We start from the raw sequence: 26,577 nt of genomic DNA, 5'->3' as shown, positions 1-26,577 counted from the left end.
GAGTGCAATTTTTGACAGTTATGATCGCTGTAACGTGACGCCAGCAAAGTGAAGTTCTCCTGAACATTCCAACTGTCAAATTTATTTTAATTTTTTGGGTCAATAGGGAACGGATTTTGACAGTTATGACAGATGCCACGTGACCTAAGAAAAGTATTAAAGTGTTCCCTAATGTTCCAACTATCCAACTTTGGCTCCATGGAGATTTAAACATAACTTCCAGTCTAATTCCTCATATTAGCAACTATTTATAATCTTAATTTTTTTGTTCAATGGGGAACGAGTTTTGACAGTTATGACAGATGTCACGTGACGTAAGAAATGTATCAAAGTGTTCTTTAAAGTTATAACTGACAAATTTGACTCCTGTCTGAGCTGTAAACTCAACTCAACTTACAACTTACTTGTTGCTTTGCGATTCCTCAAAGCAACACATCTATTTGGCATTTTATACTTTCAGGTCACTGATGAGTGAGTTTTGACAATTATGACAGCAGTCACGTGACGCAACAAAACATTCCTTAACGTCCCAACTGTCAAATTTGGCTCTATGGAGCTTTAAACACAACTTCCAGTGGAATTCCTCAAATTAGCATCTAATTCTAATTTTATAGTTTCAGGTCACTGGTGAACGGGTTTTGACAGTTCTGTACATAATTCATATACTTTAATATCATTCAATATTTTGTACTTTTCTACAAATAATGGCTGTATCATCTGCAAATAACATACAGGGTGTCATATAACAAGTATGAAACTTACAAAAAGAAGAAGCACATGAATTAATAACAATATTTATTATCGGATTCCTTCATTGATATAATCTTTATAATTTAAACGTATGATTGTATTTTATATATAATTATTTTAGGCGTTTTAATTGACATAACAAAACTGCATGCCTATTATTATTAAGTAATAATCTCAACAATAATAAAAACCATTCTCGTAAACGTTTGCTATAACACTATACAGACTCAATAATAATATTTATAATATTTACAGGTCACTTTATGATATTATTCCTTATTAGATTATGCATTTTAGAATTAACATACATTTTATATATAAAAATCACTTTAAAACTCAGCTTAGTAAGGAAATAAGTATTCTAAACACTAACGCACCCCACTAACACTAAAAAATTGGAAGATTTTTTAGGCGAAACCATTTATAAACGTATATCACAAAAATCACTCACTTTTTTTGCTAAAAATCAGACTTTACCTTAGTGATTGTCCTTATTGATCCGGAAAATTTGGTGCAATCGTTTTTTGTACGTGTAAATAAACCGCCCTTGTGCTAAAAAAGTTTTTCTAACATCTATCCTTATAGTATTATTAAGGTATTCTACGTTCAGAGCTGGAATAGTACTAAAATATACTGAAAATGTAAAATTTGTAGTTAAGTTTAGGATAATTTCATCTGGTAAATTAGTGTGTACTGTATTTTAAAACAGTATTAGTTTTCTGCTTTTTGGGATATTACAAAATGTTATGAAAAAAGTACTCCAGCCCTGTCTATATTATTCTATTAAAAAAAACTGAAAAACTGATGGTTACCCAGAGCTGCTGATAAAAAATAATTTCAATCTTCTGTATTTTTTTCTCTTGAGAGAATTGAGAAAAAGGGAAAAATTGTAGCTAGTTTAATTCTCTACTAAAGTCTTAGAGAGACGTTTTGGCCTTAAGGGCCTCAGAAGGGAGATATTTACTTAGGAATGTTTAGTGAGCGCAAATAAGTGTCTAAATGTCTGCTTACGGAAATTCAATCTCCCGTAAGTCATTTACGTAGCAAAATTCAGGGAAATGTTAAGGAAGTTTTCTACATTGTAATAGTTGGTATAGTCATAGAGATTTGACAGTTTTAAAGGACAGTCAAATACCAAATCGCTTGTAAAACCTAGTTGGAGTGGGAAAAATGACAGTTTTAAGTAAATTTTTGGAATCATCATTAAATTTACTATGCAATGATCTAACAAAACGCTACAAATCGAGTACAGTCAGAGAGAAAAGTGGTGTTGAAGTTTCAATTGCCAGGAACACAGTTTTAAAGGACTGTCAAGGACAAAATCACCATTTAAACCCACTTGTAGTGAAAAAATGGCAGTTTTAAGCAAATTTTTGAAATCCTCATTAAATTTTCTATTCAATAATCTGAAAAAGCACTATAAGTCGTGTACAGTCAGGGAGAAAAGTGGTGTTGAAGTTTCAACTGCCAGGGACACGGTTTTTAAGGACAGCCAAGGACAAAACTGCTTGTAAAACCTAGTTGTAATGAGAAAATGACAGTTTTAAGCACATTTTTGAAATCCTCATTAAATATCCTACTCAATAATCTGAAAAAAACGCTACAAATCGGGTACAGTCAGGGAGAAAAGTGGTGTTAAAATTTGAACTGGCAGGAACACAGTTTTAAAGGACAGTCAGGAACAAAATCACCATCTAAACTCACTTGTAGTGAAAAAATGGCAGTTTTAAGCACATTTTTGAATTCCTCATTAAATTCTCTATTCAATAATCTGAAAAGCACTATAAGTCGTGTACAGTCAGGGAGAAAAGTGGTATTAAAAGTTTCAACTGCTAGGGACACAGTTTCAAGACAGTCAGGAACAAAGTCTCATCTTTTCTTTCATTTCATCATTTCAGGGAAAAAAATGTAGTTGTTTGTCTTCAAGGGCCTCAGAAAAGAGTTTTATTAGAATTGCGGCCGCTCTGTGTTGTCCTCAGTTGTGCAGTTTTCCAGTGTGAAGCTAATTCGGAAATAAGCGGAATTCCAATCACAAAAATACGGAAATTCTTATAGAAGACCTTTGAAGAAGTTGTTCAGAGTTGCTTACAATGTGCTATAGTGAAAGTTGTGTTACTTTTTTGATACGTTTCAATTAATGAAAAAGATTTTCTAGAGAGTGTAAATTCTAAAATCTCACCTCTTTCACACATTATTATCACAAAAAATCTTATTATTAACTAATCTACTTGATTAAGCTACAATCAGCTATCATCAGATTCAACCTTGTCACTAGCACCAGGAATCAACTTTGTCCTCTCAGGTTCCTCATCCTGACTGTACTCCTCACTTTCTCGGTGCACCAAGACTTGCACCACTGTAGATTCACTATTTTGTCGGTTCAACACTGGCTTGGTGGTAGCTCCCTCTGGGGATGCTTCAGTCACTAGAATACTCACGTCCGAGCTGTGGGCGCACTTTTCTGACTGTGTCCTTTGACAGCCGCTGGTGGAGGCCACGGACGTGGGGCGCACCTTCACCGAACCGCCCCGTTTTCTTCTGATGATGCTCCCACGTTTGATCACCGGTTCCTCCGCCATGGATGGGTGCAATGTCAGGGGACCTTGAACATGGTTTTCGAGTCAGTGGGTGAAGTTTTGGTGGGTGAAGGCAAAGCTCCAAGGACTAGGTTGGATTAGGTGGGGAGAATGTTTGTAGGTACAGACTGTTCCAATAGTAGAGTCAAGTCATTATCTACGGTAGTAAGTGATTTTAAAATTCTGTCCACAAAATGGAGAAAATTAGTCAGAACGCGGATAAAAACTCATTAACTTGACTTAATTTAAACATTTCCTGTACTTCTTAAAGTAAATGAAATAATGGAGTTTACTCTATCACTAGAACAGTGTGTATTCCTGTCTGAGCTTGCTGTTAAAACACTTGTTTTGTAATAATAAGTCCTACATTATACGTTAGGCTGAAAGAAGCATAAAAGTGCTAGCTGATCAGTTGTACAGCCTATAAAGCAATGCTAGGTAACGCTGCTGGAAAGCGTTTTTGCAATAAAATTTACTCATTTGGAATGTTACCTAACATAATCACCTCCCAAGGAGACACTAGGAATGTAACGAAAATCTAACTATAGTAAGGCGAAGCATAGAAGTAAGAGTAGTTAGAAGTGTTTTGAATTAGCAGTTAAATTTCGCTTTATTATAGAAGACAGGTACCTACGACAACTTACCCAGCATTCGGTAAGTGAATGCTCATATCGACTGAGGCTTAAAAAAATCATTTTTAAAAATTGACGACAATTAGTCGTAAAATTTGAACCAGATTTACAAAAAAAAGCCAGAGTAAACGTGTAGTATATACAAAGCAATATTTGAATCAAATGCCCAAAAAAACACAGACATCAAACACGCTTGAGAGACTTAGAGAGTAGAGATTCAATACCTTGGATTTTGAACTCCTTTTTGGAAACCACTGGTGAAGTTGCAGCACTGGAAGGATCAGGTTTTTCTACTGCATCTTGATGTTTGAGGAAGAAGTTGTATAAGCTCCTTCGACGAGGTCCACCTGATGATTATTTGTACTTTAGAACTTGTTTAGTTTCTTTGGTGATGGTGCTTACCTGAAGGTGTGGTAGCCTTTGGTGGGGAGCCAGCTTCAGGTGTGGCCTGGCTCACTTTGATGCTCACCACATCGCTGGACCCGCGCCTCAAGTCCAGGTCCTCCGGGGGCACATTGGCGGCACTAGAGAGCAACAGCAAAGGCAAATTGAGCCAAGGCCCGCCAAGTTCGCTAAGGTCACTAGCGTCCGACGCCCTGGAGGACTTGCGAGAGGAGGCGCGCGACCCACGATGCACGTGGAGAAACGTCGACAATCTACTCCGCCAATCACCTGGCGATGATGTTTGGGTAGCATCATCCACTTCTTCAGCTTCACGTTCTTTCTCCTTCTTTCGCCTATAAATCACGCCTGTAACTGTAACATCTCCTGCATTATCAATCATCAATCACCTAAGATAATCCTTCCAAATTCTCTGAATTAGCCTGGCAGCTTTGTCTTGGCGTTTCCAGATTCTGGTAGAAGACACAATTTCCAGCTCTTTTCTTGTAGGGAACTGTTTTTTGAATTTAATATCCATTTGTTCTTGCAGCTACAATGTGCAATTTTAGTATGTAATCCTAACCGGCAACCACTAGATCTACCTGTCTGAAGTTGTCCGTTTCCTCCACGTGTCCTAAAACGTGCTTAACCAAAGAGTGCAGGATATCAAGGCAGTGAATGCGGTTTCCTTTAGCTATAGGCAGATTGAAGCTAACCAAAGCCACTGTATTAGGCTTGTTTATACCAAGAGGTGGATCTAGTGAAGCTATAAAGTCTGATAACTGGCAGAACCGGATAAATTGCGTTGCATGAGGATCGTATCTGCAAAACATTGATTATTACCTAAATAAGTTTGTACTAACCCAATACACGTACTTGCTCCATCGAATATAAAACATCTCCAAGTCATCTTCCACTATACCAATCTCTTCTTCTTGGTGAGCCTGGTTGAAGTTCTCCAAAATAATAGCAATGTACATGTTAATAACAATCATGTAATTAATGATGATGAAGCTGGTGAAGTAGATGATGGCCAGCAGGGGATAACCGCAATTTCCGTTGGTTTGATTTCGATAATGAGGATCACAGTCTGGATATTCGATCATCAACGACTCGAGTACGTCATTCCAACCGGCTGAGGTGATGAGCCGAAACAACAAATGCATTGATCTTCCAAACGTTTCGAAATTCACCATATCATCCAAAGCACCTTGAAAAATTGTTTTTTTTAATGGGAGTTTTTCTCAATTCTGTCAAAGGGAAACTCTCATCATTATATCATATCTTACCTTGTTGTCGAACATGACCAAACAGAAACATTCCAATAATGGCGTAAATAAAGGTGATCAACGCAAGCAAAGCACCGATATTGAATAAAGCTGGCAGGGATACCACCAAGGCGAAGAGAAGTTTCCTTATACCTTTTGCAGCCTACAGATTTAATGATTAATTGATTAATGTGGTAAAGTTGAAGGATCTCACCTTGATCAATCGTAGAATCCTGCCTATTCTAAACACCCTAACCACTCGAAGCAGTGTTGGAGAAACTGGGAAGTCAATCATAATATCTTCCATGAGTATGCCCAAAATCGAGGCTAGAACTAGAAGAAAGTCGAACACATTCCATGGCACCGTAAAATAATGATATCTTAAACCTATCATCTTAACAATGGCTTCTGCAATCAAACAAATCATCAGTGTTTCACTATATAGTGTGTTATGTTCACAATCACCTAAACTAAACACAGTGGTAAAAAATGCGTTGCTGACTTCCAAAATAAAGAAAATTGCATGGGGTTGACCGTAGTGTTCTATACCCATGGAAAGCATGTTAAGAAATATGAGCACAAAAATGGCAATTTCAAAACGTCTAGAGTTGGACAAATCATAGAACATGGCTAAAAAAGCGTTCATTGGACGCTTGATGACTTTCTGCGGCTTCTTTCGACCCAACTTCTTCATTGCTGTGTAGTAGTGTTTTTGGCTTTCTGTTAGAAACATCTCTAGCACCCCTCCTTCGTACTAAAACATGACTTAGATCATACAAAAAGGCGCAGTCAGTAGGATTGTTACCTTTTTCTTAAGCATATTAAAGTTATCAATGATGACTCCTATAAACAAATTAAGTGTAAAAAACGAGCCACACACGATGAATATAACAAAATAAATGTAAGCGTATAGGTTGGCTTCTCTTTTAGGTTGAAGGTTCACTCCTCTAGCATCCACTGCATCTGCCATAACTTCCATCCAACCTTCGAAAGTAGCCTGAAAATTGTTTTTTTTATCAAAACTCCTCTAATTAGTGTCAAAATGGACTTACAACTTGAAATAAAGCTAAATAAGCCACACCCACGTGATCGAAAGAGATTTTTGAGTTCTCCCAAGTGAAGTTGAGTCTATCACAGTCCCATTTTGTATCGACAATCTGTTGTTAAAAGAATAAGTTGAGTGCTGAGTGGATGGGGTTTGATAACTTACTTCAACGTCTAAACGTTCTCCAAACTGGTCGACGCACTTGTAAAATTTACCACTAAAAAACTGCACACCCATAATGGAAAAAATCAACCAAAACACCAAACACACTAATAACACGTTGAATATACTAGGAATAGCGTACATAAGGGCGTTAACCACTATGCGCATTCCCTGCCAACGGCTTATTGCTCTGAGTGGGCGTAGCGCCCTTAGGGTCCGCAAGGACCTTAGCACCCGTAGATTTTCGTTTTCTTCTATAAGAAGACTGAATAAGGAAACCTATACAAACATCATTTTCAGTAAAAAGGTCTGAAAGTTGTAGTATATACGCACAAAAACAATTAAGAAATCCAACAAAGTCCAGAAACTACTGAAGTACTTGTTAAACCCCAAAGCCACCCATTTGAAGAACATTTCTATGATGAAGATGACTGAAAATGCAAGGTTTGTCCAGTAGAGTAGCTTTTTCAGTCTTGGATTTTCATCCAGATGGATATCTTCAAAGCATAAGGTGACACTGGAGGCGAAAATCAGCACCAGAATAAACCATTCAAAGGCTGCAGTGTCAACAACAGCTAAAACTGCTGTACGAAACCGTGTCCATTCTAAACCAATTTTGCTCTGTCCGCACTTTTCTAAGCAAACACATCTGAAACTCAGTTTTAGAAAAGTGTTAAGTCAGGCTGTAGAGTGTAAGCAACCTGTCGTAGAAAGTAGCAGGAAAACAGTTGGAAGGTACTTTAGGGACTTTCTGCTTCCCAAATGCAGGGAAGGTGCCCACACCGTCCACATATTTTCCTTTAGAGTCACGTCGGGCACCTATGGTCAACTCATCCACGTAGGACACCAACGTTTGCCAAGGCATGTCATCATTCAAAGTCCTCCTCTTCTTAGTTTCTTCTTTCGACTCCTCATCTTTGGATTCGGACTTGGCCAAATCTTTGCTATCGAGCTTCTCATCCAGAAGGGTGTTTTCAGTGTCTGCAATTGATTGCGTGTCTGATTGAGGAAAGGGGAAGTTAGAATAATACCTCTGCTACTGTTGGTTGTTTCCACTCCAGAAGACATGGTCCGCAGCTTTCTGGCTTCGCTGTTGCTATACTTGGGAGGACTTTCGTTTTCTTTGGAAGTCAGGAAGAGGGCGTAGTGCTGATTGTCTTTTTCGTGAATGGTGTCCTGTTTTGGTTCAATTATATAGTAACAAAAAAATTACATTTTCTAAAAGCAAACCTGATACTCTGGAATATCATAACTAATTATGGAAATTGGTCGATTCATAGCTTCCTGGTAGCTCCTTTTATCCCTAGGAAGCTGTTGGGATCTTTTAAGCTCGGCAGCTTTCATAGCTTCCTCTTCGGCATGTCTCGCCATCACTTCTCTAACAATCTGCTCTAGTTTAGAGTTGTTTTCATTCTGCTGCTGCTCCCTTAACCGGTGTTTTCTGACCAAATCCCTGATTCTCTGGAAACTCTGTGCCAACTTGGACTCAACTCCCACTTCCTGTAAATTTAATTTTTGTATGTTTTTTTGTGAGGTTTTAATGGAAATTACCTCTTTTCGATGTTTCAGTTCCTCGGAATTAAAACTATTGAGCAACAGAGCCAAGAACAAATTGAGCACCATAAAGTTGCCCATCACTAAAGTGGGGAGGAATACGGCTAAGCATATTCCAGGACCCTGGAATGATCATGATTATGGTGAATAAAATTTCTAATTGTCTTCAAAAGTGAAGTTTTTCACCGTCGAATTGAAGCTTACCTCATACTTTTCAGCTCTCATACAGTCCCAAAGGGGTTCAATCCATTCTCCGCATAAAATTCGGAAAATCATCATAAATGAATGGAAAAAATCAGTAAAGTTCCATCTGAAATGTCCAATTAAAATGTTAATTATGTAATTAATAAGAGAAAATGGTTAATTAGTACAAATGCTATCTTCACTACACTTTTCTTGGAAACTATAGGAAATTGACACACGTCACTAAAGCCAACGTTGTGGTTTTTGGTCATAAATTGGTTGATTTTTCATGTTTGAAAGACAATTTTTCCTATTTTGCAATTTCTGGAATATTTTTACCACATTTGGTTCTTTCAACGATTTTCACAATTTTGATTTTTTTTTCTTGTACTTTCCATGATTACAAGAAATGAAACATGTAATTTACGCTTATGACTACTATTTTGTAGAAAATGAACCCTCATGATGAATTTTCTCGCAAAACGTTGGCAAATATACACACATGAGTACATCAATTGTGTCGATCGAGCTAGTTTTGGATTTTTTTCCAGTATTTCAGAATACGAGCAATATTTGGCAACAGTGCCTCGAGATCTTACGTGGTAACAAAATTTGACAATGTCTAAATTAACCGATCTTGAATATGGCGTACAGGGTTACGTTGAAAATTTGAAAAATTAAATTTAGACAGTTGTAAAAGCTGAAAATGTAAAATTTACGTCACGTGACGTTGATAATGCAATTTTGAGCTTGCAACACTGTAAAGACCAGTTGGCATCTGTCAAAATCAGTCATGTGACTTTTAGAATGTAGTTCAAACGTTGAAAATTTGAAAAATTATATTTAGACAGTTTTAAAAGCCGAAAATGTAGAATACATGTCACGGGACTGTGATAATGTAATTTTGAGCTTGCAATACTGTAAAGGCCAGTTGACACCTGTCAAAATTAGTCACGTGACTTTCAAAATGTAATTTAAACGCAAAAAAATTTAAAAATTATATTTACACAGTTTTAAAAGCCGAAAATGTAGAATACATGTCACGGGACTGTGATAATGTAATTTTGAGCTTGCAATACTGTAAAGGCCAGTTGACACCTGTCAAAATTAGTCACGTGACTTTTAAAATGTAGTTAAATGGCAAAAAATTAGAAAAGTTATATTTAGACAGTTTTAAAAGCTGAAAATGTAGAATACATGTCACGTGACTGTGATAATGTAATTTTGAGCTTGTAACACTGTAAAGGCCAGTTGACACCTGTCAAAATTAGTCACGTAACTTTTAAAATGTAATTTAACCATTTAAAATTTGGTGAATCAAATTTGGATATTTGTGAAAACTGAAATTGTAAAAGCCATGTCACGTGACTTTGATAATGCAGTTTTGAGCTTGCAACACTGCAAAGGTCAGTGTATATCTGTCAAAAACAATCACGTGACCTTCAAAATTTAGTTTAAACTTTGAAAAATTGGTAAACTAAATTTATAAAATTGTAAACACTTAAATTGTAAGAGACACACCACGTAACTTTGATTATGCAGTTTTGAGCTTGCAACACTGTAAAGGCCAGCTGACATCTGTCAAAAAAAGTCACGTGACCTTCAAAATGTAGTTTAAACTAATTAAATTCAAAAATTGTAAAAAAAATTCAGATTTTGAGCAAATAAAATACAGGGTGATCTATTTAAAATAAGCAAAACATATGTGACAAAAATTTGACAAGAGACAATAGGAAAGTGTATGAAATATTTTTATATTTTGCCCCAGAGGGATATACAGGGTGTCTCAAAATTAATAGTCAAAAAAAATGAGCCAAACAATCAAAAATCATGCTACTTTCATTGATTATAAACCACCCAATTAAAAGACATTTTTTTATTTTCAGGGTGGTCACAAAAACATATACTTTTTTACATCTGAGTTAAACCGCTAGAGGGCGTTACAATTTACATCAAAATTGTATGTTTTACGATATCTTGCAAACGGTTAAAGGAAGCGATTTGAAGAATTTTGTCAAGTTTTTTGTATTTTTGGTTTATCCAAATTTCTGTATTATAAAGGTCCTGAAACCGTCCAAAACTGAAATTCTTTTGATAGATTTGACAGTTAGTTACAATTTAAAGTAAAACTGGACAGTTTTTGGGCAATATCTCCTAAACTTTTTTGGATTGAGTCACGTTTTCTATTTTTTTTCGGTTAAAGTGTTTTTAAACCCCGATTTACTTACCTAGGAACTGGATCAGGATAAAACCTCTCCTCAGTGTAATCTTTGGCAAACAGTTGCATGCCAATAACGGCAAAAATGTAAATCACTATAACTAAGACGAAAGTAAGGTTTCCTAACGCTCCAATAGTGCTGATGATGATGCTTAGCAGCACCTTCATGGTGATCCAGGATTGGGCCAGTTTCAACACTCGGAGCTACAAGAAAATCACTCAAAATATGGTTTACTTTCGTAGTTACACTATAACATACTAAACGCAATCCTCTTAATACGGATAATCCATCTACAAGCTCAAAAATCAAATCCAACAAACTGGCAGACACTATAATTAGATCAAAAATGTTCCATCCACAGTGGAAGAAATCTTTGCTTAATGCCATGATTTTCATGCAACACTCAAAAGTGAAAATCGACGTAAACACCTGTGAATAATGAGTTTTTTTAGAGTGAAACCAAAAATTGATAATCAAACCTTGTTTCCTATATCCAGGGCTCTTAAAATGGATTCACTCATTCCATGGTGTTCCATGGCTAGAAACATGGTGTTAAGCACTATACAAACCGTGATAGCCAGCTCAAACAATGGATCTTTGACTATTTGGTAAAGTCCCTGTTGGAATTGCAACCAACCATCGTAATCCATACAGCAACGTTCACAACACGAACAATTCCTGTCCGGGATTTCACTGTCTGAAATTTCGGTTAGTTTTACATGAGTTTTTCCGAAAGAAATTAGGGTGGATTCACCTATAACGACAATATCGGACAGATAATCGGGTTGCAACGCGTACATTTCGGTTTTCTTCTTGTTGGTCCCAACACCGTTACATTTAATCACTTTAATCTGCTTGGGACTGACTGCTACCGTAACAGGTGTTACTTCCAGCCTCTGGAACGATAAAGTCGTTAACAATGTTTTGTCAGATGAACAGGAAATTTATTCGGTAAAAGTGCCCGAAACCAGAAAGTTGTTCTTCCAACTTGTTAGTACATGGTCATCAGTTGTTCTTTAATTTATCGTTTATGTTTGGATACCCCATTTATTCAAAACTACTGAAAAGTAAAATATTCGGATGTTTAAGCTCAGAATACAAAAAAAAACTTTTGACCTAACCCGGTATTTCTTGTCATTTCTGAGAGAATCATTTTAAAAATACCGGAACCTCTAAATAGTATTGGAAACCTTCTGAAAGTTGCCAGAGACATCTGGAATCACTTTGGTAATGCTAGAGACCTCTACAAGTGCTCTAAAACTTCCAAGATATCTTTAAAAATGCCAGAGGTTCTTGGAATTATTTTAAAAATCCCAAGATTTTCTTAAAAGCGCAGTAGAGGCTCTTGGAATAATTTAAAAATGCCAGAGGCTCTTGGAATCATTTTCAAATCTCCAGAACGTCTAAATAATATTGAAAAGTTGCCAGAGACATCTAGAATCATTTTTGAAATGCTAGAAACCTCTACAAGTGTTCTAAACATTCCCAGACTTATTTTAAAAGCGCCAGAGGCTCTTGGAATCATTTTCAAATCTCCAGAACGTCTAAATAATATTGAAAACTTGCCAGAGATATCCAGAATCATTTTTGAAATGCTAGAAATCTCTACAAGTGTCCTAAATACTCCAAGACTTCTTTTAAAAGCGCCAGAGGCTCTTGAAATCATTTTCAAATCTCCAGAACGTCTAAATAATATTGAAAAGTTGACAGAGACATCTAGAATAATTTTTGAAATGCTAGAAACCGCTACAAGTATTCTAAACATTCCCAGGCTTATTTTAAAAGCGCCAGAGGCTCTTGGAATCATTTTCAAATCTCCAGAACGTCTAAATAATATTGAAAAGTTGCCAGACACATCTAGAATCATTTTTGAAATGCTAGAATCCTCTACAAGTGTTCTAAACATTCCCAGACTTATTTTAAAAGCGCCAGAGGCTCTTGGAATCATTTTCAAAACTCCAGAACGTCTAAATAATATTGAAAAGTTGCCAGAGACATATAGAATCATTTTTGAAATGCTAGAGACCTCTTCAAGCATCCTAAACCTTTCAAGATATCTTTAAAAGCGCTAGAGGCTCTTGGGATCATTTTCAAAACTCCAGAACCCCTAAATAGTATTAAAAACCTCCTAAAAATTGGCAGAGACATCTAGACTAAAAATGCTAGAGGACTCTAGAAGTGCCCTAAAATTTACAGTATTTTCTTAAAATCACTGTAGAAGCCCTTGGAATCATTTATAAAATTCTAGAACCTCCAAGTAATATTGAAAAATTGCCAGAGACATCTAGAATTATTTTAGAAATGCTAGAGAAGTCAATGCAAGTCAGGTCACCGAACACTGTTGCCAAATTTGGTTCGGTTTTGTAAATACAGAAAAACTGTAACAATAGCTAAATTTATACACACAATTTGGTTTACCACTGAAAGAACCAAAATACGGACGTTACTGATTTAGTGCGACGTTGTCAAATTTTCTATTTTTGTTTAGTAAATGTAACAAAAATGGTTGATTGGATTCCAATTTTGTTTCTGGAACAGGTTTTTTTTTAAATTGATGATTTTCTGTAAAATTCTACCATACAGATCTGGAACTTTTTTGGATTTAAATTATAGCTTAATTGACAGTGTCCAGGTCCGTAATCACCAAAACTTACATCTCTTGTTTACCTAAAGGTTGTCAAATAACCGAACTATTACTGTCAAATATTGCAATTTGAAATGTGCCATAATCAGGTTGAACCGTGAATTTTGAGGGTCACACGTGACCTCGACAACGTCAAAAACAGTGAGATGTTGTCAGAATGTTATTGTTTTATATGACAAGTAGGTATTTTAGGTTATAAAATGCAAATTTTTGCTAATTCAGGCTAAAGCCGCATGGAGAACAAATGCAACGTTGTCAAATTTTTTCTAGGTAAACAACAACATAAGTATGGTCAAGTTTGAACAATTTTGGAAATATCCTAACGACCCATCTGATGTTTCAATGATAAAATTAGAGCAAACTCTCCAAGTTCGTATGAGAAAGTATAACAAAAAAATAATTTTTGATCTAATAGATCCGAAACGAAACAAAATGTGGCAACAGTGTCTCGAAAGTTTCACTCATCATGTAATATGACAACTTTGGTCTAACTTTTCGATCGTAAATTGGTACGTATAAGCCTAACTAGTCGACGTTTCGATCTGTATATTATATCATCTTCAGGAGATATAGCTTCTTCTGATACCCTAGAGAAGGTTCTACTTAAGTTCAGCTATTGTAAAGCAGAACAAATCATTTTACTAATGTACAGGGTGACCCAAATTTGACTAGAAGCATGTGAATTCCAGAGACTATTACAGGGTCGGTTAAATGATGGCATTGTAAACAGTAATTTGCCTACTTCCATTTAACCCACCCTGTATCTCTTCTAAAGTTTCCAAATTTCCATGGGACACCCTGATAACCAACATCGTCACTGAATTAGAGAAAAACTTCCTTCCAGCTGTCAAAATATCTGAAATGTCTTGAAGATGGTCCATACAGCTCAGAAAGTTGGTAAGCCAACTAATTTTTTTGCATCAACTTTGGTTTCCAACCAACTTACCCTTAATGAAGTGGTGACATGCGATGCAACATCTTCAGACGTGGCATCTCCTTCTTCATGATCATCAACCACCCCCGAATCGTCCAATGAAGATTGTTTGCCACCTTCACCGCTATTGCTGCTAGCTTGACGACTTTGCATCCCACTTCTGGTCGATCCTAGCACGTAGAAAATTAGGTTAGCATTATGCTCTTCTCCCCCGTTCTGAATTAACCCAATTTCACCCCCACTAAATCAGACAAATTGTACTTCATCATCCGTGTAACAGATAATAAATGGGTATCCTCCAGTCTAGTGTGTTACAAACCGAGTTGTCACATGACTAATTTGTAACGGTTTGCCAGAGATTGATACAATGTACGAAACAAGGGGATTTGTCACGATATAGGGCATTATTCCCGATTTGTTAAACGCATTATGCAAGATAACATGTTGCCAATGTCATGCAGAAGAGAGGATAATGAGGGAATATTCCTATAAGATGATATTAATCAACAGTAAAAGGTTTTCTTGCTGGAATGACAAAAATATGGCACCTCAGTCTTTAATTATCCTGATTAGACAAGAATTAACATGTTGCAAGTAGTGTTCCACAGGAGTCTGGTTTTTTGTCTTGTCCAAGAAATGCAGGACAAGTTGTGTTTGTAGGAAAATAGTTTGTTCCTTTTTTGCTAATCAAATTATCCAGCAACCTTCTTCAAAATCACTTTCAAGAAGCTATATTTGCAAAAGAAGTAAATGCAAGATTTTTAGACTAAAATAAGTAACAATTGATTGAAGTATTTACTAAAATGTTTGCATCATATTTTCGATGAATTGTATATCAAACAACTCCTTTATGTCACAAAAATTGGTAGAAAAAACTGCCTAAACTAGTATTCAGACGATATATAGAGCAAACCACTGCAGTTGGCAGTTACGTCATCTTCTAATCAGAACACGGAAGAAGTTTTTGCAATAAACCTCTTCATATACAGCGTATTCCAACTTTATTTTTACGGCAAACCCACCGTTTTGCTGTAAAAAAATAAAAATAGATTTTGTACTATTTTTCCTGAAAAGGTACACAAATTCAAAAAAAAAAAGAAAATTCAAAAATTGACTTTGACTGGGCAAATACCTTTGGGTGGATAGTGACAAGGTGGCGTAAAGTGTCAAAGGGCGATTACTGCTCTTGTAAGAAATCCACGCCCTAAAAACTGTCAGAAAGAGTGTCATTTTGACAACGGATTTGAGTTTCTGAGGTCCAGATTAGTCTATAACAGAAATTTCATTGAGATAGTACCAATACCGTACAACTTGAGAAAGTACCCTAAACTAGGAGCAAAAAACAGTAATTTGGACACAACTTTGGTGCACTTTACCATACAATCTCTATAACTCGCTTATTTGAAACATTCTGTAGAAATACATCAAAATAACCTAGTTAGCCCAAAGATGTGTTTCAACAAAACAAATGTAGCTTACCCAGAATTTTATTTGGATGTAATGTATCCGTGTATTTGGGATCAGTTAGCTGCACGTGTTTTTGAGCTGGATATGGTATTGGTAACTGTTGGGGTCTTGGTGACCCACTATTTTGACTATGTCTTGGACTTGGGCTTCTGCTGGGTGTAACAGACCTACCATCAACAGAAAATCACTCACAACTCACCTCTAAACCCATTGATTCTACTCACCTGGGTTTTTTCTTCGGTGAAGACTTAATGGAAGCCGAGTCTTTGTTCTCGTTTTTACTACCACCTTCCGAGACAACTCCCTCTCCTTTTTGGTTCGAGGAGTTACTCTTTCGTTTTCTTCGTCGGGTTTTCTTCCTACTGTACGAAGACAACAACACTCCTTTCCTAGCATCGATTTTCTTCAGCTTGTGCTTGGACAATCTCTTCACGTTCAGAACTGAGGGATCGAAACTGAACGTAGAATCTTCCCTGTGGTCTACCAGTTCTTTTTTACGTTCCTAAAATGCAATTTTGCCAGAAAGTCGAATAGCAAAATAGAGTGGCGTGAATGTAGATTTATGACCAGCGTTGGGAATAGAGCGGTGCAATAAAACTTTCATATTAATGAGCCGGAATTAAACAGTATGCGCTAATTGCCATAGTGTTGGGTTTCAAATGGAAAATGTCATGGCAAGGGTAATTCTAGTGTGCAGTTTGTCTAATTACCGCATTTTTTACCTCGATTAATCAAATCCATACGAACCTCTTGAGTAATTTCAGCTTCCTCTTCGTAAGCTAGAGCTACCACAGCCAACATTAGATTGATAAGGTAAAACGAACCGAAAAATACGACTACAGTAAAAAATGATACGCTTATTGGACCGCAAGCTGCCAATACCTGAAACACAACAAAACTAGTTTAGTTACATAGTAATCGTATACAATAAGTCTTAGTTAATAACCTAAAGCAGGTTTCAGGAAGATGCTGTATAGAAAAGACCTTAGCCCTAGTTACAATGTGCAATTATTGAATATTAATCTTCAAAAATCAGGTTACTATTACGTTTAGAATGGCTAATCTGAAATCTAAAAACAATCCATATTTTACAATCTACCAGTATGCTTGCATCTACATCAGATGGTATTTTGAATTTCAAAACCATCAAAGAGGGCATTCTTGAAATGAAGGAAGGGAGTTACCAAGAGAAAAACAGAATGTATCAGAAACTTGCTATTGTCAGTTTCTTATGATGTCACATTCTGAGTTCTGCACCTTGTTATCAAGAATTAGGGTTCAGCGAATAATGACTGATGAAGTGCTAGGAAAATGCTTTCAATACAATTCTTGAAGATAACTAGACAGGAAATAATATTTTGACGTGTTCTTTGAAGCCAAATAAATTTGACATTTCAGAAATGACAATACTTCCAGGTCAATATTTAATACACAACATTTCAACAGTTTTGTAGTAACTGAGACACAGTTCTCGGTGAGTTTCTTCCAAGAAGAATTAGGTTGTTCAGCTTTGTCTATCCTTTCTCTCAAATAAGTAATAACAGTCTTTTAGACAAGTTGAAGCTCAGGTTCTCATTATCTTCTAAACCTACTCAGTGTTCCATCATTCAGTAGCAGCAAATACAGTATTTTGGAGTTTCTTGTCCAAATTCTAAAGAAATTTGGCTTTTTGTGGTAGTTCCAAGTCTGGACTCTATTTATTCTATCTGAAATCCTCTGTCTAGACTGTCATTCCAACTGTTTTTGTCAACTCATTCAATAGCATTTTGGCAGCTATGATTGTTGATCTTCAACAAGAATTCTGTGTCTACAAAACTAGTAAGATCAAAAAGTTCTATTTTTAGAGTCTTTAACGAAGAATACTTAAAGTAGTCTACTTTTTGTATTAAGTGGACAAGATTCCAGAATTATTTGTTTAATTTGCCATTTTCTCATCAATGTTATAGAAGCTTTTTGAAGACAACTGGTCTTTTGCTTCCACCAAGCATTTTCTTCTTAATCTAGATTGCAATTTTCTTTGAAAGTAGCTGAGGGACACGATTTTAGACTTTAAATATTTAGGAATCTGGTTTTTACGTTCAATTTGCTGGTCTCAGTGAAAATTTCAGGTTCCTAACTGCCCAAATACCCAAAATACATAGAAAATTGTGTTTCATGTCAGTTAAACGTGTTTTCTGTCACTTTCTTCATGGTTACTGTCGTTTAACAAAATTTGAGATTTTATGTGAGTATTGTGCAGTACGTCCGTGATTCTTAGGTTCAATTTACTATTTTTAGTGAATATTTCAGGTCCGTATCTGCCCAAATACTCAAAATACATAAAAAATTGTGTTTCATGTCAGTTAAACGTGTTTTCTGTCACTTTCTTCATGGTTACTGTCGTTTAACAAAATTTGGAATTTTATGTGAGTAATGTGCAGTACGTCCCTGATTTTTAGGTTCAATTTAATATTTTTAGTGAATATTTCAGGTCCGTATCTGCCCAAATAGTCAAAATACATAGAAAATTGTATTTCATGTCAGTTGAACGTGTTTTCTGTCACTTTTTTCAAGGTTACTGTCGTTTAACAAAATTTGAGATTTTATGTGAGTATTGTGCAGTACGTCCGTGATTTTTAGGTTCAATTTACTATTTTTAGTGAAAATTTCAGGTCCGTATCTGCCCAAATACTCAAACTATGTAGAAAATTGTGTTTCATGTCAGTTGAACGTGTTTTTTATCTCTTTTTTCATGGTTACTGTCGTTTTACAAAATTTGGAATTTTATGTGAGTATTGTGCAGTACGTCCCTGATTTTTAGGATCAATTTACTATTTTTAGTGAAAATTTCAGGTCCGTATCTGCCCAAATACTCAAACTATGTAGAAAATTGTGTTTCATGTCAGTTGAACTTGTTTTTTATCTCTTTTCTCATGGTTACTGTCGTTTTACAAAATTTTGAATTTTATGTGAGTATTGTGCAGTACGTCCCTGATTTTTAGGTTCAATTTAATATTTTTACTGAAAATTTCAGGTCCGTATCTGCCCAAATACTCAAACTATGTAGAAAATTGTGTTTCATGTCAGTTGAACGTGTTTTTTATCTCTTTTTTCATGGTTACTGTCGTTTAACAAAATTTGAGATTTTATGTGAGTATTGTGCAGTACGTCCGTGATTTTTAGGTTCAATTTACTATTTTTAGTGAAAATTTCAGGTCCGTATCTGCCCAAATACTCAAAATACATAGAAAATTGTGTTTCATGTCAGTTAAACGTGTTTTCTGTCACTTTCTTCATGGTTACTGTCGTTTAACAAAATTTGAGATTTCATGTGAGTATTGTGCAGTACGTTCCTGATATTTAGGGCTAATTTAATATTTTTAGTGAAAATTTCAGGTCCGCATCTGCCCAAATACTCAAAATACATAGAAAATTGTGTTTCATGTCAGTTAACCGTGTTTTCTGTCACTTTCTTCATGGTTACTGTCGTTTAACAAAATTTTGAATTGTATGTGAGTACTTTGCAGTACGTCCCTGATTTTTAGGTTCAATTTACTATTTTTAGTGAAAATTTCAGGTCCGTATCTGCCCAAATACTCAAAATACATAGAAAATTGTGTTTCATGTCAGTTAAACGTGTTTTCTGTCACTTTCTTCATGGTTACTGTCGTTTAACAAAATTTGAGATTTCATGTGAGTATTGTGCAGTACGTCCCTGATTTTTAGGTTCAATTTACTATTTTTAGTGAAAATTTCAGGTCCGTATCTGCCCAAATACTCAAAATACATATAAAATTGTGTTTCATGTCAGTTGAACGTGTTTTTTGTCACTTTTTTCATGGTTACTGTCGTTTAACAAAATTTTGAATTTTATGTGAGTATTGTGCAGTACGTCCCTGATTTTTAGGTTCAATTTAATATTTTTAGTGAAAATTGCAGGTCCGTATCTGCCCAAATACTCAAAATACATAGAAAATTGTATTTCATGTTAGTTGAACGTGTTTTCTGTTACTTTCTTCATGGTTACTGCCGTTTAACAAAATTTGAGAATATTTGTGAGTATTGTGCAGTACGTCCGTGATTTTTAGGTTCAATTTACTATTTTTAGTAATAATTTCAGGTCCGTATCTGCCCAAATACTCAAATTACTTAGAAAATTGTGTTTCATGTCAGTTGAACGTGTTTTTTATCACTCTATTTTTAGTAACAATTTCAGGTCCGTATCTGCCCAAAAACTCAAAATACATAGAAAATTGTGTTTCATGTCAGTTGAACGTGTTTTTTGTCACTTTCTTCATGGTTACTGTCGTTTAACAAAATTTTAAATCTTTTGTAAACATTGTGCAGTACGTTCCTGATTTTTAGGTTCAATCTACTAGTTTTAGTGAACATTTCAGAGCTGTAACTGCCCAAATACCCAAATTACGTAGAAAATTGTGTGTCATGTCAGTTAAAAGTCTTAATGCCACAAAAGTCTTGTTTGCTTAGTTTTTTGAGGTTAATGTAAATGGTCAGGGGTCATGGAAACAAACAAGAAGATGACTTGGACATCTCCACCAGAAAGCATTCCACAGAGATTGTATTTCACTAAATAGCTAAGGAAAGTTGAGTTGTGAAGTAAATCCATCACAAAATCTGAAGAAACAACAAACAACACGTCACACGAAGAAACAGAAAAAGGAGAGTTTGGGTAAATAACCAAGTACTATAAGTAAATGGAACAAAACCCAGTGACAATTGCTGAGCAAGCAGAAGATAATGCAAGATTGTAAAGGTGCCCTAACCTCAAATTATAGTGAGCTCTAAAATGGTATGAGAATGAAGCAAACTCAATGAAAAAGGAAGAAAGCAATAATAAAGTTTTCTTGTCCTGGGGTTCTAAGATCACAAAAGTAGCCAAATAAAGGAGCAGGTGTAGCTTCGGGAGCCATATTTGCAGAAATATGATCTCAAATTGTACGAGAAGCACCAAAAGAGAAGAAGCTCAAGAACTTTCTTGGGTAATGAGCAAAAGAAACCTACATTGACTTGACAGTTTCTTCTCTGAAGAGCCAGGAGGAAACTTCTGAATAACCTGTTTCGTAAGAACACCAATCATTCGATCCACTATATGTTTTAATATTAAATGTGATTTAATCTAAACATGAGGGTAAATATGTAGCTTTTTCTAATAACTTTGAAAATAAGTTAGCATTTAATCACGTTCATATTTTCCAGTATTTGTAACGGTATCAAAATGTACAAATACCATTATAGTGGTGCTGTAAAACGAATTTTGCACGTCATTGTAATTTAATTTGGAACAAATTTTAAACGGGTACAAGCCGCAAATAGTTTATCATATAACATGACAGTCTATTTAGGTTAGTATGGGGATATGGCAAGATTAATGTAAGTTGTGACCTTTGGTTGTAATTTTAGGGATTTCTTTTTTAATTAATAGTTTTGACAAATTCACGCGAATTTAATGGATCAAAAATGAAAATTCCACTACCAAGTGAACTTGACTTGTCAGAAATCAGAATAATAAGAAGTGAAAAGCAATTCTAGTTCAGTAATCTCTCTAAACTTTGTATCTGGAAAATGGAACTCACCATATTGTAAACGTTTTCCCAATAGTCGAGGGTGATTAACTGGAACGTCGTCAGCATGGACCACAAGAAATTATCGAAACTGGTGTATCCATGATTTGGATTCTCCCCTGTACAAAGGCATGTGTAAGCGGATGGACAATGTCGACTTCCTGTTACATTTCCGCACAAAATCGGATCTCCCGTAGTATTGTGCAGGAGCCAGTTTTCTGGATCGCGCGTCCAGCTGCGAATAAATTTCCGTTAGAAAATCAATTTAACCGACACGTTTTAATGGGATTTTTCAATGTGGAAATTCTGTCCCCAGTGCGATATTACCCTCATATCGGGGTGTAATCAAGTGTTTACCACCCGATGATTAGACTTTGTACCTAAAGCCTGGATATATTAACATTTGCAAGCACTTGACGCTATTGGGTTTAATTGCTCGGGGGCGTAATTCAGCCATTATTGGTTTCCAGGGTGATAATTAATGAGTGATTGGCCATCTACTATATACTGAAGATAATACAATCAGACAGGAAATTTCTACTTATGAATATTCAACTAAACTTCCTCCCTGCACCATGCACACAGATTTGAATTTAACAGAAATCATGAATGAAATGAGGATTTCAAAAATGTACTTAAAACAGTAATTTTTTGACTCCATGTGGGTTTTACAGGCTATTTTATCCCTGACTGTCCTTTCAAACTATGTTTCTGACAGTTCAAACATTGACACCGCTTTTCTCCCTGACTGTACAAAATTCTGTAGTGTTTTCCATGTTATTGGATGGGAAATTTAATGAGGATTCCAAAAATGTGCTTAAAACAGTCATTTTCTCACTCCAAGTGGGTTTTACAGGCTATTTTGTGCCTGACTGTCCTTTCAAACTGTGTTTCTGTCAGTTCAAATTTTGATACCGCTTTCCTTCCTGACTGTACAAAATTTTGTACTGTTTTTTTTTACGTTATTGGATGGGAAATTGAATGAGAATTCCAAAAATGTGCTTACAACTGCCAATTTCTCACTCCAAGTGGGTTTTACAGGCTATTTTGTGCCTGACTGTTCTTTCAAACTGTGTTTATGTCAGTTCAAATTTTGACACCGCTTTTCACCTTGACTGTACTAAATTTTGTAGTGTTTTCCATGTTATTGGATGGGAAATTTAATGAGGATTCCAAAAATGTGCTTAAAACAGTCATTTTCTCACTCCAAGTGGGTTCTACAGACTATTTTGTCCCTGACTGTCCTTTCAAACTGTGTTTCTGTCAGTTCAAATTTTGATACCGCTTTCCTTCCTGACTGTACAAAATTTTGTAGTGTTTTTTTACGTTATTGGATGGGAAATTTAATGAGAATTCCAAAAATGTGCTTAAAACTGCCAATTTCTCACTCCAAGTGGGTTTTACAGGCTATTTTGTGCCTGACTGTCCTTTTAAACTGTGTTTATGTCAGTTCAAACATTGACACCGCTTTTCTCCCTGACTGTACAAAATTCTGTAGTGTTTTCCATGTTATTGGATGGGAAATTTAATGAGGATTCCAAAAATGGGCTTAAAACAGTCATTTTCTCACTCCAAGTGGGTTCTACAGACTATTTTGTCCCTGACTGTCCTTTCAAACTGTGTCTCTGTCAATTCAAATTTTGATACCGCTTTCCTTTCTGACTGTACAAAATTTTCTACTGTTTTTTTACGTTATTGGATGGGAAATTGAATGAGAATTCCAAAAATGTGCTTAAAACTGCCAATTTCTCACTCCAAGTGGGTTTTACAGGCTATTTTGTCCCTGACTGTCCTTTCAAACTGTGTTTCTGTCAGTTCAAATTTTGATACCGCTTTCCTTCCTGACTGTACAAAATTTTGTACTGTTTTTTTACGTTATTGGATGGGAAATTGAATGAGAATTCCAAAAATGTGCTTAAAACTGCCAATTTCTCACTCCAAGTGGGTTCTACAGACTATTTTGTCCCTGACTGTCCTTTCAAACTGTGTCTCTGTCAATTCAAATTTTGATACCGCTTTCCTTTCTGACTGTACAAAATTTTGTACTGTTTTTTTACGTTATTGGATGGGAAATTGAATGAGAATTCCAAAAATGTGCTTAAAACTGCCAATTTCTCACTCCAAGTGGGTTTTACAGGCTATTTTGTCCCTGACTGTCCTTTCAAACTGTGTTTCTGTCAGTTCAAATTTTGATACCGCTTTCCTTCCTGACTGTACAAAATTTTGTACTGTTTTTTTACGTTATTGGATGGGAAATTGAATGAGAATTCCAAAAATGTGCTTAAAACTGCCAATTTCTCACTCCAAGTGGGTTTTACAGGCTATTTTGTGCCTGACTGTCCTTTCAAACTGTGTTTTTGTCAGTTCAAATTTTGACACCGCTTTTCTTCTTGACTGTACTAAATTTTGTAGTGTTTTCCATGTTATTGGATAGGAAATTTAATGAGGATTCCAAAAATGTGCTTAAAACAGTCATTTTCTCACTCCAAGTGGGTTCTACAGACTATTTTGTCCCTGACTGTCCTTTTAAACGAAACGAAATTTTGATTCAAATTTGGAATTTTTGGGCCTACTATACCTAACAGCGGCCATATTGGATTTTTCTCAAACAAAGTAACTTTTTTTACTAATTTCAAACTGGGGAACACGAATCTGACGTCCGTTTTGCTCTAACTGACACTGTTTCGGAAATGACCTTGAAATTATGACGATTTTTTGAGTTTTTAGGGCGTGGCACTATTAAAAAATGACATTTTGACAAATGACACTCTAAATCACATTCCTATCATTCACCTAAAGCAATCTAGGCAGTCAAAGAGAGTTTTCAAATTACGAAATGTGTAAAAAATGTCAGAAATTCAGTTTTTTATTTTTCAAGTTTTGTTTTCCAGATATTCATGAAAATATTCGATAGTAAATAATCAATTTCAATGTACTCTAGCGGTCATTATAAAATTGTAAAATTGTTTATTTATAGCACTTTGGTGTGTTTTGTTTTTTAATATAATGTTTATTATGTAATTTTTAATCTTTGAATACCATTTTATGCAAAACATAACAATTTTAGAAAATATATTGTTGAGACTGCAGATTTTGAGTTTATTTCTCGGTTTATGCTGATATTCTCTAGCTTTTATTCTGGATATTGAAATGGTTTTCCTGAAGTTGTTTTGAGTTTCTCAGTTAAAGTTAATCGAGTAAAGAAGTTGAGAACAATAAGCCAAACGTTCCGTAGTTTCCAAATTTAAACTTTACTGTGCAGTTTATAATATGTATTAGAGATGGTTGTAAAGTTGTATGGGGATTAGTGAGGATATTGTCCGCACAGGGGCGCTTATACAACCTTTTTAGAAAAGTTGCTAGATTTCTGTTAATGTTTTTACTATCAACCACACACGAAAATTAAGGGTCTCCTACGATTTTGTTTATTTCAGATTAACGTTAAAGCTTAACTTTAACGGCCTCTAGTGGTTAAACAGCTAAAGCTACTAATCCACGTAAATCAAATTTGGACTCCTCATAATCTGGACTATCTTTTACCTTTCCTAACATTTGTACGTAACTCTTCAAATAACCAAGTTATTAAGGATTAAAGCAATATAGTGATCACACTCACTGTTTCTATCAACAAAGCTTAACTTTGACGCCCTCTAGCAGTCAAACGGTCACAACTACTGACCCATGTAGCACCATTTTTGGAAACCTCACAATCTGAGCTATCTTTTATCTTCCTTGACTTTTAGACGTAACTCTTCAAGTTATCGAGTTATGAAGGATTAAAACAAAAGTGGTCACACTCACTGTTTCTATCAACAAAGCTTAACTTTGAGGCCCTCTAGCAGTCAAACGGTCATAACTACTGACCCATGTAGCACCATTTTTGGAAACCTCACAATTTGAGCTATCTTTTACTTTTCTTCACTTTTAGACGTAACTCTTCAAGTTACCGAGTTATGAAGGATTAAAACAAAAGTGGTCGCACTCACTGTTTCTATCAACAAAGCTTAACTTCGAGGCCCTCTAGTGGTCAAATGGTTAAGGCTACTGAACCATTTAGCCCCATTTTTGGAAACCTCACAATCTGAGCTATCTTTTATCTTCTTTTACTTTTAGACGTAACTCTTCAAGTTACCGAGTTATTAAGTATTAAAACAAAAGTGGTCACACTCACTGTTTCTATCAACAAAGCTTAACTTCGAGGCCCTCTAGTGATCAAATGGTTAAGGCTACTGACCCATTTAACCCCATTTTTGGAAACCTCACAATCTGAGCTATCTTTTATCTTCTTTTACTTTTAGACGTAACTCTTAAAACTACCCAGTTATTAAGCATCCAATAGCAACGCTGAAAGTTAGCTACGTCATACCGCCCGCGAAATAATCAATTTAAATTTAATGATCATTTTGGTTGAAATTTGAAAAGTATTATATTTTTGCACGGCAAAACGTTAAAAACTGACTTTCTGAGTAGTAAATTTGAACTTGTCGCCACCATAATGCCACTTCCGGCCTAACTCCTAATTGAAGTTCCAGATCGTAAAATACCATTCCCGATTGGCCCGCAGCTAACTGCAATGACACTGTAATTTCAGCCCCCGATAAATCCGGCAGAGCCCTTTTAATTAATTTCCTGATTAAAAAGTTTATTATTAAAGCTGCAGACGAATCGATTCGTACATAGTTTTGCTGCAAAACACAATAAACGTTTGGGACTTACTTGTACCAAACGTCGTAGGAAGCATTTTTGTCCTCCATTTTGAGTACGCATTTGTTGCGGAGTTCGCCCTTGTACACCTGCAGGGCGAATAGGGCGAAAACCATCAGGCAGAAAATCGTAAGGGTCATAACCTCCGCCAACTGTTTAAACGAGTGCAGCAGGGCGTTGATGATGGTTTTAAGGCCTGAAATTTGAATTTTACTTTAGATTTCTGGTACTAAATAAAAAAATATATTTTAGAAAATCTCTTTTTAGAAAGTTATTGCTTACCAGGTAATATTGATATAGTTTTCAAGGCACGTAGAACTCTGAAGGTGCGAAGTCCAGCCAAATTGGCACCTTCTACCCCGATGGTGGCATAGCCGCTGGTGATGACGACAAAATCCAGCCAGTTCCAAGGGTTTCTCAGATACGTGTACTTATTTAATATGAACCCTTTTGCTATCGTTTTGATTACCATTTCCAGCGTATAGATTCCTAAAAAT

At 35.7% G+C, this 26,577-nt stretch overlaps 1 protein-coding gene across 3 annotated transcripts; it reads right to left on the bottom strand.

The window, feature by feature from the left end:
* Window positions 1–780: 780 nt before the first annotated feature.
* On the bottom strand, window positions 781–26,577 carry NaCP60E (Na channel protein 60E). 3 transcript variants are annotated; one of them, XM_081980506.1, is made up of 30 exons: window positions 26,363–26,577; window positions 26,093–26,276; window positions 21,389–21,611; window positions 16,563–16,697; window positions 16,040–16,317; window positions 15,828–15,982; window positions 14,361–14,518; window positions 11,525–11,666; window positions 11,250–11,467; window positions 11,029–11,199; window positions 10,780–10,973; window positions 8,573–8,678; window positions 8,366–8,491; window positions 8,045–8,314; window positions 7,846–7,990; window positions 7,516–7,795; window positions 7,148–7,463; window positions 6,818–7,093; window positions 6,660–6,764; window positions 6,413–6,604; window positions 6,073–6,361; window positions 5,822–6,015; window positions 5,629–5,770; window positions 5,216–5,549; window positions 4,942–5,161; window positions 4,750–4,889; window positions 4,361–4,695; window positions 4,183–4,305; window positions 3,819–3,845; window positions 781–3,352 (listed from the first exon to the last, which is right to left on the bottom strand). In XM_081980506.1, the coding sequence occupies exons 1-30, from the start codon at window positions 26,550–26,552 to the stop codon at window positions 2,994–2,996; spliced, it is 6,027 nt and encodes a 2,008-aa protein (XP_081836632.1). In that variant the 5' UTR covers window positions 26,553–26,577; the 3' UTR covers window positions 781–2,993. The 3 variants fall into 3 exon arrangements, 2 of the variants coding, with proteins under 2 accessions (XP_081836632.1, XP_081836633.1); XR_014178432.1 differs by having other exon boundaries at window positions 3,233–3,352; window positions 3,819–4,007; XM_081980507.1 differs by lacking the exon at window positions 3,819–3,845.

This window comes from Ips typographus, linkage group LG5 (genome assembly GCF_016097725.1).
Source record: "Ips typographus isolate SLU linkage group LG5, UJ_Ityp_2.0, whole genome shotgun sequence".
Classification (NCBI taxonomy): Eukaryota; Metazoa; Arthropoda; class Insecta; order Coleoptera; family Curculionidae; genus Ips; species Ips typographus.
This window is presented reverse-complemented; position numbering and strand designations above follow the sequence as displayed.

Bases quoted from the DNA above. Each gene is read 5' to 3' on its own strand.
- NaCP60E (XM_081980506.1), bottom strand. From the start codon at position 26,552: ATGGTAATCAAAACGATAGCAAAAGGGTTCATATTAAATAAGTACACG. The intron at 14,519-15,827 runs GTAAGCTACATT...TCTACGTGCTAG, and splicing joins ACATCCAAATAAAATTCTGG to GATCGACCAGAAGTGGGATG. The intron at 8,679-10,779 runs GTAAGTAAATCG...TGGACATTTCAG, and splicing joins TATCCTGATCCAGTTCCTAG to ATGGAACTTTACTGATTTTT.